Source organism: Rhodamnia argentea, chromosome 6, assembly GCF_020921035.1.
Source record: "Rhodamnia argentea isolate NSW1041297 chromosome 6, ASM2092103v1, whole genome shotgun sequence".
Taxonomy (NCBI): Eukaryota; Viridiplantae; Streptophyta; class Magnoliopsida; order Myrtales; family Myrtaceae; genus Rhodamnia; species Rhodamnia argentea.
The window spans coordinates 4,473,612-4,488,897 of NC_063155.1; the positions used below are offsets into that span (position 1 = coordinate 4,473,612).

The window sequence follows — 15,286 nt, forward strand, 5'->3', positions numbered from 1 at the left end:
GTCAAAATTTGTGGTAGGACTAGAGAAAGGGCACAGTTAAATGAGTTAAAGAACTTGCCGCTTCTTTAAGGTGAATTATTCATATCAAAACTGTAAACGGTGGAAAAAATTAGAGATGAAGTTGTCGCTAATTTGATTGGAAATCGAGACATTAGCAACTTAATCTTGCATTGGGGTGACCATTTTGGAAATCTCTAGAATCATGGGCAAGAAGCACAGGTGCTTGGCTGTCTGGGACCTCATACTAATCTTGAAAATCTCACTATCTCGTGCTATGGTGGTGCGAAATTTCCATCGTGGTTGAACGGTCCATCCTATTCTAATATAGCGTCTTTGTGATTGTGGGGCTGTCCTGATCTTATATCACTGCCCCGCTTGGACAACTCCCTTCATTTAAGGAATTATCTCTGGAAGGTCGCATACAGTAAGAATGATGGGGCTTTTACAGAGTTAAACGGCCTTTTTCATCCTTAACAACTTTAAAGTTTGAAGAGATGTTGGCATGGGCAAATTGGAAGAAGTCTCATTCTCCGGTCTTCAGCATCTTGTTGTCCGAAGCTTTCGTTTGCTGGTTGGGACTTTGCCTTGTCAACTTGGTCGTCCCAGAAAGCAGTCGATCTAGGATAAAATTCTGGGGCAGCTCATGGCTCCAAGCTTTCAATACAACTCCTATTCATGACAGCATTGATATTCCATAAATCACCTTCCGTTTGGGTCTTGAGCTCTGGTGGTTTAAGAACTATTGCTTACAGCTTGCTAGAAATTTTGCCACTATACTCATGCCTGTTTGGTTGAGATTGTAACGATATGCTGCCTGCCTCTGCATTTGCTGTGACCACTTGGGCAAATCTATTCGATTCTTTTAAGTATCAGTTATTTGCGTTTACTCCACAACGGAATATGATTTCGTCATACGTTATATCAATTTATCTGAAAATAGCTCCATATGTGGCATTCTTTCTACAGGGACTTCAGGAACGGAAGCTTTGATCTCACCTGGATTCCTTTGCATTTACACCGCCAAGAAATCTTGTGCTTCAACTAAAGTATATTTTGTCTGATACATCTCCTCCCTCTCTGCTACTGTTGCCTATGTACATTTTTTATTGAAGCAATTTTCGTATGACATCATGAAGCTCTATTGAAGGTTAGTTTATTTGTACTCTGAATCGTGGGTCACCGTGTGCTGCGAAGGACCATCATCAACAAATACAGTAGTAGACCCAATCAGTCAGTGTTACTCATTTTTCTCCATTTCATGACTTCGATTTCTTTTTCAGTTACCTTGTTATTGCTCTTGCACCAATTGAACTTATCAGGAATCTGGACTTTACATTGAAAATACAGTAGTAGAACCAATCAGTAATATGCGGAAGCACTCACAGTTACATCAGCCTCGTTTGTCATTTGAACTTGATTAAAGTTCGTGGAAGGATATCTTAAGTTTTTGACATCGAGTATGCAGCACCATTTGCCGACAGCTTTAGAGGCAACTAAGGGTCTATTTTACAAGAAGTCAACTGTACAGAAACAATTCCCCATTTTCGTTGTTTGGCACTGTTTAGGAGAATTATATGGTACATATTTTCACGGTAAACAAAAGATTTGCACTTTCAACTCTTAAGTACAACATTCTGCATAAATACCTGAATCCATTCGATGTTATGCTTTAACAACATGTTCAGGTCAATATTCAGAATGCAAAGCTTTCTTTCTTCCAATAACAACTACTGTACAGATGGAAGAACAGAGTCGAAACAGAGGTTTTGCCTAGTCCATCTCTTGACAGCATTTGAAAGCGATCCTACATGTTGTTTTTCGTGTGCAGGAAGGGGGAGGGAGGAAAGGTTAATGACTATAGCTACTCTTTTGATGTTATTTTGAGGATTCTGCGTCTGCTCTGCTGTGACATACTTGTATTACGAGGAGATCGTCACTCAGCAACACACGACTCCTTTGTAAGTAGGCAAGCTAGTCACATTTAACCCCATCAAGATGCCACAAGTCCAGAACCAATCACGTATAACGAGATATACACACTTCATCACAAATGATTCTGATCTCGTGACCCCAGCTTTGTAGAATATCAGTCCGCACCAATAAGTCACAAATCACCGGTGATTGGGTCTCCCATAGTTGTGAATTAACATAATTATAAGAGGTATCCCAGTTCTTGTCTTGTTTGTTCATATTTTGTTTGTTTGATCACTCTTTTGGAGTTGGTTATTACTTGTAGCAAGAAATTCTCAACCGTTAACCAGATGGGGAAAAAAAAAAAATCCAACCTTCTCAGCGTTCTGTATGATTTGAAAAGCTTATCTGGAAGTAAAGACACGATGAAGAAATATAGGTTGCCCTTTAGAAATTAGTCTCTTCAATTGATTTGCTCCTCCAAGTTTATATCGTGTAACTGTAGCTCAAAAGCTTTCATAATATGCATCAATTTTACCCAGAATACTTTGGAAATAGTGTCTTCATAGATTAGAATGTTGTCTGGTACGATGTGTCTGTCACAAGGACGGCGGAAATATTTTGCATCGGACACATAAAAAGTAACAGCGCAAAAACAACGTGCAGCTGCAAGAGGACCTAGTTACTCGCATCCATTCACATGAACGACACCTTCATTTGGTCACGACAATTCTTATTCGGTCATGATCTCCATAGGCTTAAATACACCACAAGTGCCATAAGTTGTGTACGGCGCTCACTTTAGTGTCAAAACTTCCAAATCGATCACTTTAATGCTAAGTTTTTGTAACTTCGATCACTTAAGTGCCAATTTCTTTTAGAAACGATCACTTTAGTGCCGGAGCTGATGTGGCTTGCCGAAAATTCGACACGTGCTTTTTTTATTAATATTTGAAATGACGTGGCTCGGTGAATTTGACACTAAAGTGATCATTTTTTAAAAACATTGGCACTTAAATGATCGTTTTTAAAAAAAGTTGGCACTTAAGTGATCGTTTTGAAAGTTTTGGCACTGAAGTGATCGAAGTTACAAAAACTTAGCACTAAAGTGATCGATTTGAAAGTTTTGGCACTAAAGTGAGCGCCGTACATAACTTATGGCACTTGGGATGTACTTAAGCCGATCTCCATAGGTAGCCATGTTTTTAGTTTACCTCCTTTTCCCCCATCAAATTCGAAGACTTTCAGTTTACCCCGCACCAATTTATGAGCAGACCAAGCTACTCCACTACTTCTTTGTTACATTAACCATTCGAAATTTCTGTTTCCTTCCTCTCGTAACCTCTGTTTGGATGAGAGATATGAGGAATCTGGAAAGACCATCAAGTGGTCTTCGCAGCCATAACTTGTCTCTGCAACAATTATATCTTATAGGTTGCCAGAAGTTGTGGTACTTGCAAGAGGATGCCTTCTACCTCAAAGTATTCCGCCCAATTCAATGCGAAATTATGAAAGATCGATACTCGCACAAAATTTCTCCTGAATCCTGTTCTTTAAAAAGTAGAAGAAGAAGCAGCTTCAAGGAGTCTGTGAAAGGAAAAGAAAAGGAAAGCGAGACGGTTTTAAATGGACTGAAGTTTGTCGCAAATGATGGTGTTGACTTGACGGGGCGCCAAAAATTTGAGTTGTTCCTCTCCAGAGCAAGCCATCCACAGTAAGAACCAGGGGATTGCGAGAACAAATTTCGAGCCAAACGCACCCTTACTGTCGACATTTATATTTTTGCCAAAATATTACGAAGGCCACAAAAATTCCACATGAAATCAACTGAATCTGTTTCAGTATTATGGTGGCACGAGATCGCTAGCTGCAGAATTCCTCTGCGACGAGTGCCATGTATGATGGATTTTGACATAATTTCGAGCCTTCGATATATAGTTTAAACTCAAGTCACAAATCATTTGTCTACATGAATGATGCGTTCACTCAGATGTATAAGCTTAATCGTTCTTAAAATTCAAATATCGTAGTTGATCCTGATTAGTCGTGCATAAAATTTTCCATGTCAAGTTGGTCTCCCCACTCATGATAGAGAATCAAACTTTGCTTTAAGAAAGCTCGATCGTACAAGAGAATCGAACTTTGCTTTAGGGAAAGCAAGGTCAGACTAGACATCCCCACTCAAAGAAGAGAATCAAATTTTGGAATCTGTTTTCCTCCAAAAAGAAAAAAGAGATGGAATTAATTGCAATATAAGCAATTCATAAGCTTATAGCAGAATTCCGACAAAAAGGATTAAGTTCCTTTAACTCTGTAAAGGAGGATTCTCGCGCATTGCTTGTGGGTGGAGGGAAGCAAAGGAGAAAAAGAAAGCGAGCTAGATAGCATAAAGTATAAGGGAACTTCTTAGAACAAAGCACGCACGGCAGAATCCATCTCTTGGTTCTCCTGCACGTTCCCTTAAAGCCACACCGCCTCACTTCTTCTTCAACCGCTTTGATTCAATCGCTCCTTACAAATCTATTGTAGCTCCATCGATATTGTCTGTCCGTAATTGCCAGCTCTGGCCACGCATTGCTGTAGCTGAGTACACGCTCATACACAGCGGCCGCCAAACCTGGTACTCGTCCCCCTGCTCAACGGTGTTCTCCTCCTGTTTGTCCGAATCTAGCGCTCATCCTTGCTGGACTGCTATTGTTGATCTGATCTTGGCCGCCTAGTCAGCTCCAGGAAGTCCACGCAGAATAGGCGAGACACATCTATCTACTTGCTCTGTTTTTCCCTCGACCCGATGCAGCCAGAACTTCGTTCCACGAGAGAAACTGGCTATTCTTTCTCAAATCTTTCTATTAACGGAGGCAAAAGCACTATTTGAGCAAAAGAAGAGACAGCAGCAGTAATAATATTTTGGTTAAAGTTGATATCAAGTTCAATAACAATTTTAATAGCAAGTGTTGGTCTTCCTAGACTTCAAAGTTTTCTCTCTCCTCTCTTAGCTTCACCATAACCCATGCTCATCCCCCTGTTCAACAGTGTTCTCCTCCTGCTCGTCCGAACCTAGCACTCGTGCCCGCTGGACTGTTGTTGATCTGATCCCGGTCGGCTAGTCAGCTCCAAGAAGTCTATTCGGAACTGGTAAGAGACATCGATCTACTTGCTCAGTTTTTCTCTCGAACTGATGTAGCCAGAACTTTGTTTCAAGAGAGCAACCCCCTATTCTTTCTCAAATCTTTCTATTAATGGAAGCAAATGCAATATTTGAGCAAAAGAAGAGATAGCAACAACAACAGCAACAATATTATGATTCCTAAATTAATTTCATGCCTATTTTAGTCTCGATTAAAGTTGATATCACATACTTAATATCCACTTCAATAGCAAGTTTAATAACAAGTCTTGTTCTTCCTGGACTCCATGGTTTTCTCTCCCCTTTCTTAGCTTCACCATAACCCATGCTCGTCCCCCTACTCAACAGTGTTCTCCTCCTGCTCGTCTGAAACCTAGCGCTCGTGCTTGCTGGATTGCTGTTGTTGATCTAACCACGTTCGACCAGTCAGCCCTAGAAAGTCTACTCGGAATAGGTAATAGACATCTATATGCTTGCTCTCTTTTTCCCTCAAATTGATGCAGCCAGAAGTTCGCTAACTAAAGCATCTAGTAGGCATTTATTACACGAGAGCAACCACCTATTCTTTCTGAAATCTTTTGATTAATGGAGGCAAAAGCAACCTTTGAGCAAAAGAAGAGGCAACAAAATTTAGGTTCTTAACCCGATTTCATGCCTATCTATAACACAGATCGCAAGTTTAATAACAAAATTGGGGGAAGTTGATGTCAAATACTTGCTGTCCAGATTAAACTTGCATGGCTTGATTGCATAATTCGTGGCAATTTGTTGAATATTTTTGCTGTCGGTGTTCCTGAAATTGCATGTCGCAAGGTCACTCTCTATCACGTCTTTCGCATTTACTTTCATGTTTACATTGCACATAGTCTACAAGTAGCACACTTCCAAAAACTCATCCATGGCATGTTCTACAGTTAGGAAATTTGCAGACTGAACATTTAGGGAAAGTCATATTTACAATTTTAAGTGTGTTTATATCTGCACATTTGGGAATTTTTAGTACTTTTCATTACATGAGGATGGATTTTCATATTTTTTTTTTTAATTCGTAGCAGGACAATTACACTAGAAAAACTTTCCATGCACAACTGGGCCATTTGGAGTGCATTATTATTCATTGTGATATCTGCACGTCCCCCACCCCCCCCCAACCAAACCCCAATTCCTAAATATTTTTTTCTTTATCAGTTTTTTGCTGTTTTTCTTTTTGCTCTTTTTTTATTTGTTAGAATTAAATTTGAAAAGGTAAATGAGAATCTAGACATAATTCCAATAGACAAGTACAATAGAGATTAATGAATGAAAAATCACAACATGATAAAAAATGACAAGCCTTGGTCTTAGTAGTCTCGGTCATCTGGGACTTCATAGTTTTCTCTATGCAATTGCTCATTATCAGTTTGCTTCATTCTAACACTTCTTGTTCTCTACAGCGACTTGATTCACCCATGGCCATTGTAGAGACCATTGTGGGTGCCATCTTGGGTTCCGCCTTGCAGGTCCTGTTCGAGAAGTTGGCTTCTCTGGGATTGAGCTATGCGCAAAGGGAAGGAGCACTGCCCTTCTCTGGAATCAGCATCGACCAGCTCAATAAGTGGAAGAAGATGCTGGACACCATTAATGCAGTGCTGGATGATGCAGAGGACAAGCAACTGAGCGGTAAAGGTCCAGTGAAGTTATGGCTGGATGATGTTAGGGACTTGGCCTATGACATGGAAGACTTGCTCGATGAGTTCGCAATCCAAGCTGCTGAGGTTAAGTCAGCGGCAAAACCCAGCACAAGCAAAAGTTGGGTGAATTGGAAGTTCTCTTGCTGTCCCCGAGATAAATCTTCCGGATCGAATCCGAATCCGTGCTCGCTCATGCCCGAAACCAGGGTCCAAGAGATCAACGGCAGGTTGGAAGATATCGTCACCAGGAAGGCTCAGCTAAACTTGATAGAGAATGCTGTGAACAGATCTAACAACACCGAAAAAAGGCTTCCTAGCACTTCTCTGCCGGAGAGTCAGCTTTTTGGTAGGGAGATGGAAGAAGCGGAGTTAGTAGAACTATTGACTGGTGAATCTGAAAATTCCAATACCACGTTGAGCGTAGTCCCCATATTTGGGATGGGCGGTGTTGGAAAGACGGCCTTGGCTCAGCAGCTATATAATGATTCCAGCGTACATAGCTGTTTCGAGACAAGAGCATGGGTTTGCGTGTCGGATGTTTTTGATGTTCTTGACATAACAAAGACTATTTTGCAGTCCATCACCGGGTCGTCCTGCGCAGGTGAAGATCTTAACAGCCTTCAAGTTAAGTTGAAGGACAATCTATCCGGGAAGAAGTTTCTTGTGGTTTTAGACGATATTTGGAATGAGAAGTACGAAAAATGGACTGTCCTCTTAAAGCCTTTTGAAGTTGGAGCCCGGGGAAGCAAGATCCTCATCACCACTCGCAACCTTGCCGTTGCTTCCATAACAGGAGCATCGCCATATACTTTGAAGGAATTATCCCTTGATGATTGTACAAGCTTATTAGCCTTTCATGCTCTTGGAGAAAAAAATTTTGAGAGCCACCCGGATTTTGAAACAATAGGCAAGAAGATAGCTGAAAGATGTAAAGGTTTACCTTTGGCAGCGAAGATGTTGGGCGGTGTCCTACGTAATAAAAGGAATCCCGATGAATGGGAAGATACCTTAAATAACAGAATATGGGATCTTCCGACAGTGGAGAATGATGAGGTTCTCCCTGTTTTGAAATTGAGCTATGTCCATCTGCCTTCGTATTTGAAGAGATGTTTTGCTTACTGTGCAATATTCCCCAAGGACTACCAAATTGAGAGGGATGAGCTAGTACTCTTATGGATAGCAGGGGGCTTTTTAGATGGAAGAAAAACAAAGGAGAACATCTTGAGATTAGGACGGAATTACTTCGATGAGTTAGTATCTAGATCCTTTTTTCAACGATCTAGTGTTGACACATCAAAGTTTTTGATGCATGATCTTTTGAATGACCTAGCAAACTCACTTGCGGGTGGGACGTGCTTTACCTCTGGGGAGTCTCGGGTGGTGGGTGATGAAGATGACGCCTCTCTTGAAGGAAAAACTCGATATGCATCATTCATCTCACCGTGGTATGTTACGTCACAATGCACGAGACCATATCACCGCATGAAGGTGCTAAGAAGTTTAATTCTAGTGCCCGGTGGATCTAGAGGGGAGGGCTGGAGACGATTCGATATTTCCAACAAGGTGCTACATGACTTGCTAAAAGAATTGAAGTACTTGAGGGCACTCTCGGTATGTCATTGCAACATCGTGGAAGTACCGAAATGTGTTGGTGATTTAAAACATCTTCGATATCTCAATTTCTCATACACTTATATCAAAACGCTACCCGAGTCAATTGTCGACTTGTGCAAATTACAAGCTTTGATCTTAAGAGGTTGTCAATACCTTTCAAAGTTGCCTCAAGGTATCACAAAGTTGGTCGGCTTACGGTTTCTCGACATTAGAGATACGGGTAGTCTAAAAGAGATGCCGTTGGGAATTGGCAATTTGAAGAATCTTACTATCTTGTCTAAATTTGTGGTGGGAACGGAGAAAGGGTCACAGTTAAAGGAGTTGAAGAACTTGCCACATCTTCAAGGAGAATTAATCATATCAGAATTGCAAAAGGTAGAAAAAGTTACAGATGCAGCGGATGCTAATTTGTTTGGAAAGCTAGGTCTTACCAACTTATCCTTGCAATGGAAAGAACATTTGGGAAATCTCCGGAATCATAAGCGCGAAGCACAAGTGCTTGACTCTCTGCGACCTCACACGAATTTGGAAAATCTCACAATCTCGCACTATGGTGGTGCAAGATTTCCCTCATGGTTAGATGGTTCGTCCTTTTCTAAGATAACGTCTTTGTGCTTGAGAGGCTGTCCTAATGTTATAACGCTACCCTCACTTGGACAACTACCCTCACTTAAGGAATTATCTCTCGAAGGTCTACATGCAATAAGGAAGATAGGCTTTGAATTTTACGGAGGTAAAAGGCCTTTCTCATCTTTAACAACTTTGAAGTTTGAAGAGATGTTGGCATGGAAGAATTGGTCTCCTTATGTCGGGGGCTCGGAAGAAGAAGTCTCATTCTCCTGTCTTCGACATCTTATTGTCCGGAATTGTCCTTCGTTGGTCGGGACATTGCCTTGTCGGCTTGACCGTCTCATAAAGCTTGAAATTCATTCATGCCCGCATTTGGATAACTCGACCAGTGTGGTTTGTCTTCCATCTCTCCGTGAGTTATATCTTGAGGATTGTAGCAAGGAGATCTTAAAGAGCTTGGTCAACCTAACTTCTTTGACTACTCTCAAAATTGAAAATCTTACCGAGCTTGTTTCCTTAGATCCTAGGTTTATGAGGTGCTTGGTCAAGCTAAAGGAGCTCCATATAGGAGGGTGTGACAAGCTAAACTACTTGTGGCGGGATGGAAATGAAACGCGAAATCTCGCTTGCCTTGAAAGAGTTATCATCGAAAGGTGTCCTCGGTTCAAATCATTTGTGGTGGGAGAAGGAGAGATAGAGCTGCCGTGCAACCTTGAAAGGATGGAATTGAGGGATTGTGCGAGTTTAGAAAAGCTTCCAAGCAAGATGCACACGATCGGAGATTTGCAGATTCGGAATTGTCCAAAAATGGTGGGACTAACCATTCCTCCGGATGGCCCCAACAATAATAACCCGATGCCTCGGCTTGAATATCTTGTGATAAATGGATGTGATTGGGCGACATCGTTTTCTTTCACCGAGGGTACACTCACTGCTCCGAAGAAATTTAGTATTTTCCGATGCAAGGGAGTGGAGTCGTTGGAAGAGGTCACCGTAGTAGCAAAAGCGCTGGAATGTTTGAATATTTCCCCTTTGCGAGAATCGAGAAACCTACCGCAGTGCCTTTCCACGCTCTCTCATCTCACTGAATTGTTTATATTCGGATGTCCAGCATTGGAGATAGAGGACTTCCCTCCCCTTCCCCTCGCCCTCTCGACACTCACTCTTGATAAATGTGCGAAGATAAAGTCTATTGCCAGCCGTAACATTGCCAGCTGTAAGAATCTCACTAAATTGAGTATATACGACTGTCCAGCACTGGAGATAGAGGAGGACTTCCCTCCCCTTCCCATCACCCTCTCGTCTTTCTTTCTTATTAATTGTCCAAAGATAAAGTGTCTACCAAATCAGTGGCATCATCTTACCTCCCTCCAGTCGATATATATTTATAATTGCCCAAATATCGAATGCTTCCCCAAAGGAGGTTTCCCTCCCAATTTGCGGAGCCTTGTAATTTTAGGGTGCGAGAATGTGAAGCAGGCAGTGAGAGAATGGGGCTTACCCCTCCTCACCTCCCTCCGGTCTCTGTGGATTGACGGAAGGAGCATGGGTGGAAGGGAGGGAGACAATGTGTGCTTTCCTTCTTCGAAGGAGGAGGAGGATGCGTGGAGTCTTCTCTTCCCTTCCTCTCTAATCCGTCTTGCCATCTACGATATGAGGAAGGTGGAAAGACTATCAAGCGGTCTTCGCAACCATCTCTCCTCTCTCCAAGTTTTAGGGATTTATGATTGCCCAAAGTTGAGGTACTTGCCAGAGGATGGCCTCCCTCCCTCCCTCGAACAATTGGGGATAAGTGGATGCTCGAAGAATCTGAAAGAAGGATGCTCAAAACTCACGGGCCACTATTGGCCCCTCATCCAAGACATCCCTTACGTCGAGATTGATCTCGTTCGGATCCAGTGAATTGAAATCGATCTCGCCCGATCCTTATTCTCCGTGGACTGCTTCTTCTTCCTCAGGTAAAAGTGCTTCCAACTGCTTTCCTTCTTTCGCCTTTCATTCTTCGATGTACAGTCGGTTTTCTAGGGTTGGTGTAAGTTTTTCTTCTTGGATGCATCAATTTCGTTTCTCTTCCTTCTTCACTTCGATGCCTAATACGAATTTATTTTACCTTTTTTTTTTCCACGGACGAGCGTCGCGGAGAATTCCCAGAAACCACCGACTGAAGGTCGAAGACTGACATTCAATTATTCACCACATGTATCTTCGACTCTGCTTCATACCCAAACATATTGTGAACGAAAATGCACTATCACCAAGAATAATTGCATTCCACAATCATATTCCTCCGCATTTTCACTTTCAGCGTTTGTCGTATCTTCTCTTCCCAACATCTTTTTCTTGTGCCCTACCTCATTCGCTCTGGTTGTTTTGCAGATACCTTTGTCATCTGCACTGGCGACATCTCTTGCAAGGATGCGTCTAGTTTTGTTTGGTGCGCTGGTGTGTTCTAAACTTCTTCTTCTAGAGAACATGCTGTAGATAAGAATAGTCTTTTCATTTGTTATGTGGAATCTGTGATAGGATTGTGAAGAAAGAGGGATGATGTTTTTTTGCTATGGTTTTCTTAAGAATGGAGAACCTTCTTTTTGCTGATGATGATCCTTTGCTGTATGAAGCAGTCGATCTTGCGATAAAAATACTGAAACAGCTCATGCCCGCATTTTTATTCCATAAATCACCTTCTGTTTTGGGTCTTGATCTCTGGTGGTTAGCAACTGTAACTTCCAGCCTGCTAGAAATTTTTGGCCAATGTACCTATGCTTGTTGGTTGAGATTATAATTATAGCCGCCTGCCTCTGTGTTTGCATTGTCGGCAGTGACCTCTGGGAAAAATCTATTTAGTTCTTTAAGGTATTAGCTGTCTGCAACTACTCCACCGTGGAATATGGTTGCATCATGCATTACATCATTTTACCTTACAATACCTTCATATGTGGCATTCTTCTTGCAGGGACTTCTGGAACAAAATCTTCGAGCTCACTTGGGTTCCTTTGGTGTAACTGGAAATCTTGCGCTTCAACCAATGTATATGTTTTTGATACATCTCACCCCTCTCTGCTTCTGTCGGATACATAAACTTTTTGTTGAACCAATTTTCGTATGACATTATGAAGCTCTACTAGAGGTCAGTTAATTTGGAATCTCAACTATGGTCCCCTGTGTAATTTCTCCGGAGCTTCTCGAATGTTATTGCACATATAATATGGTATTTTGAACATATAAACAGGTGGTCAGAAAAGCAGTGCTGCCTTTGCCAAGATTACTTTCAAGAAACCTCACATAGTTTTGGTTTGTGAACCATTTAATCATCTGTGTAAGTTTTACTCATTTGTCTCCACCCTATGACTTTGATTACTTATTCAATTAGCTTGTCGTTGTTCTTGTACTAATTGAACTTATCGGAATCTGGTCTTTACAATGAATATGTAGTAAAACTTATCCATGATCAGAACTGCAGGGAGTCTCTGTCATCATTCATCTAACTCATAACGAAACAGAAACAAATCTAATTGTTCTAACTTGCAAAATATTGGGAATGGAACAGTTATATTAGCTTGAAAACTGTTTTTGTATTACAGTGTCTATAATTTTAAGTATTTCAGACATTAGTGCGCATAGGCAGTATTGGGCTTTGCACATAATTAATATGGACTTCAAGTTCTGTTTTAATGACCAGAGACTACTAAATTGTTATTATCAAATTGGTACTTCCTTATCTAAAGATAAATGAGTATGATTTTGCTTTGATGACCAGAGACCTTGAGCATGGATGCTGTTGAGGCGCTCAGTTAAGGTCCAGTCTTGTTCCAAGGAGGAAGTCTAATGGTGAGATTGATTTTTGTGCCAAAACGCTTCAACTTGACCAAGGATGGATCATTTTCACAGATGATAGCCCTCTTTTCACCTTGATTTTGCAGGTTAGTCACGATGAGCTTCTAATATCTTGAAGCACGGACAAGCTCTGAGTGGTTTCTCAAGGCAAGGTGGCACATTTCCATGGGAATTTCCAGGATCGTGAGAAGATACTTCAGTCCTCGTCGAATCAGGCAAAGTTCAGTTCTTGTCATCAGCCAAGGGTGGTTCAATGGGGTCACAATACCTAACAAAACAGAAAACAAGGCTTCGCTATAGAGAGAAGGCGAAAAAGGACGAAGAGAGGATGGCTGCTAATATACAGGATGTACTCACAGTTACATCGGCCCTCCTTTGTCATTTAAACTTTAATTCCGGCTCGTGGAAGGAGGAGTCTTTTAAGCTTTTGACATTGAGTATGCAGTATCATTTGCCAATAGCTTCAGGGGCAACTAAGGTTTCCTCGTTTGGCACTGTTTAGACGAATCATAGGTGAAATTTTTCATGCTTAACAAAAAAAGTTGTACTGCCGATGATTAGGTTCTCCATACTTGTGGGTTAACATCATCATAGGAGTTATTCAGCAGAAAAAGAAACTGCTGTCACGTGGCTATGTACGTCATTTTGTCTGTTTGATCACTCTTGCAGTTGCTTATTTATGATGAAAGATAATTTTTATTCAGGACTAATTGATCGTCCCTTCCCATATTGATACATTGCTTTTTTTTTAAGCGTTCATCTCATGCCATGAGTCATTCATCAAGTTGAAGAGTCTCCGATACGAGTGGGAGCTTGATTCAAATTGTGTTGATTAATGATGATGGAGATGAGCAAAAGCCAGGGCATTAAGCAAAAAATATAGGGCTTCTACAATATTTGATCAACATATATTGTTCATTTATGTGACTGAATCATTTTGGAGTTGGTTAATACTTGAAGCAAGAAATTCTCAAGTATCCCCTAATTTTATTTGATATGAAGGGCTTATCTCGAAATAAAGACAAGAGGAACCAAAATAGATTTGCCCCTAAGTTTAATTGATTTGCTCCTCGAAATTTATTTTATGTCATCGCGCCGTAAAATTTCACGATATGCATCAATTTGCCCGAAATCCTCTGGGAATGAGTTTTTACAGCTTAGAATGTTGTATGATACGATATTTGAATCGCAAGGACCATATAATTAGATCTGTACAAAATGTCTTCACTTCTTGTACTTGCTTGAAACAATTGGGTACTAAATAGTACTATCAATTATTTTTGGATAAGTAAAATTTGGCAAAAGCCCAAAGTGCGCAACTAATCTTCAAGGTGCTGAAATACCAACTAGATCGCCTAATGAGAAGGCAGTAAAGTTAACGGAGGACTAGAACATATATTCTTCTCACTATGCACCCCTTCATACACTTTCTTTAATACTACCAATACTTTTTCCAAAACATAACAATCTCGTTTCATACACGCGCATAGCGCTTGCCTTAGCCTATTTTCGCGCCTTTGAAGAGGATTCGACGCCAGTGAATGAAAGGACTTATACGTGATTGGTAAACCTTATTAGAGCGTTGAGGGATTTCCAAATTAAGAATTCAAGGTTATTCATTCGAATCTAATCAACTGCATTCTAACTAGTCTGGATAAGAATCGCTTGCTTCGGTCGAAGGTTAGTATTTTAACCGGTTTATGAGGCTTACAAGTGTTCCATGGGTCTCTACGCAGTTGGATTTCACTTGTGCCTTGGACCATTAAAAAATAAAAGGAATGTAACGATCTAAATTTGCCTAATTCTACAATCATTAGTATACTTTAATTTCCATTTCTTTTCCTAAATTGATAATCACCAAAATTTGCGAAAGAAACATGCAAAAGAGAACTCAATCATTATCTTCCCCAGCTTCACACAAATCATCAAGCTTGTAGGGGCAATTCTACTATGACAATCAACCGGGTCAGCTTCAAGCAGTATTTTCAAATTGAATAATACTTTTCCGTAGAATATGAATAATTCGAAGAATGTACAGCATCACAATCTGGTGCGGGACTGAAACATATTTTACCAAATGGTGGACTTCTTGATACTGGAGTACCCGACATACTCAAGAAACCAACCACAAAATTATCTCCATCATAAAATAAACGATCATTCTTGCATCAATGAGCTATCATCAAGATCATGCAACTTGCATTAGACTAACAGTAAATTGATGGAAGGGGACGAAAACTTGTCAAAGTGGGGTATGATCAGGAGGAACACAGGCTCACAGGCAAGGAAAAAGAAATTACAAGAATCTGCATCAAATGATGTAATCTGTCCTTATCTGCCCAGGATGATGTGCAGCAATATATTAATTTGGGGAAGATAATGGGCATAAGTTCAGTCATCCCGTCATCCTTATGAGCACCACTATGCAAACAAGAAAACCTTTTTGGACCAGACCACCAGATTAGAAAATCTCCTAAATTACCACTTCATTGAAATAAATTGTACAAGAAAAATTATGAGAGAAAATAGGAAAATGAAAACAAAGAAGATTGATGTGAGA

General features: G+C 40.7%; 1 protein-coding gene and 1 long non-coding RNA gene across 28 annotated transcripts in view; one reads left to right on the forward strand and one right to left on the reverse strand.

Moving 5' to 3' along the window:
* The window catches only part of LOC115733080 (putative disease resistance RPP13-like protein 1), a 491,263-nt gene that overhangs the window by 24,309 nt on the left and 451,668 nt on the right, over positions 1-15,286 (forward strand). For 7 of the 27 annotated variants that reach the window (XM_048280916.1, XM_048280913.1, XM_048280915.1 and 4 more), the window contains exons 1-2: positions 5,296-5,492; positions 6,472-7,711. The exons of 3 other annotated variants lie outside the window; for them this stretch is intronic. In XM_048280916.1, coding sequence (XP_048136873.1) covers positions 6,487-7,711 — 1,225 coding nt within the window. In that variant the 5' untranslated portion in view covers positions 5,296-5,492; positions 6,472-6,486. Of the gene's footprint in view, positions 1-607; positions 728-1,011; positions 1,148-4,944; positions 4,975-5,295; positions 5,493-6,471; positions 7,712-9,931; positions 10,851-11,150; positions 11,335-11,845; positions 12,020-12,121; positions 12,209-12,812; positions 12,993-15,286 lie in introns of those variants that run through there. 17 more of the 27 variants (XR_007198776.1, XR_007198777.1, XR_004015862.2 and 14 more) reach the window with 13 other exon arrangements.
* Positions 1,008-15,286, reverse strand: part of LOC125315594 — a 35,297-nt gene continuing 21,018 nt past the window's right edge. The window contains exons 2-4 of the long non-coding RNA XR_007198801.1: positions 12,120-12,169; positions 11,273-11,281; positions 1,008-1,138 (exon numbers count right to left, since the gene is read on the reverse strand). This is a non-coding gene — a long non-coding RNA (uncharacterized LOC125315594). The remainder of the gene's footprint in view (positions 1,139-11,272; positions 11,282-12,119; positions 12,170-15,286) is intronic.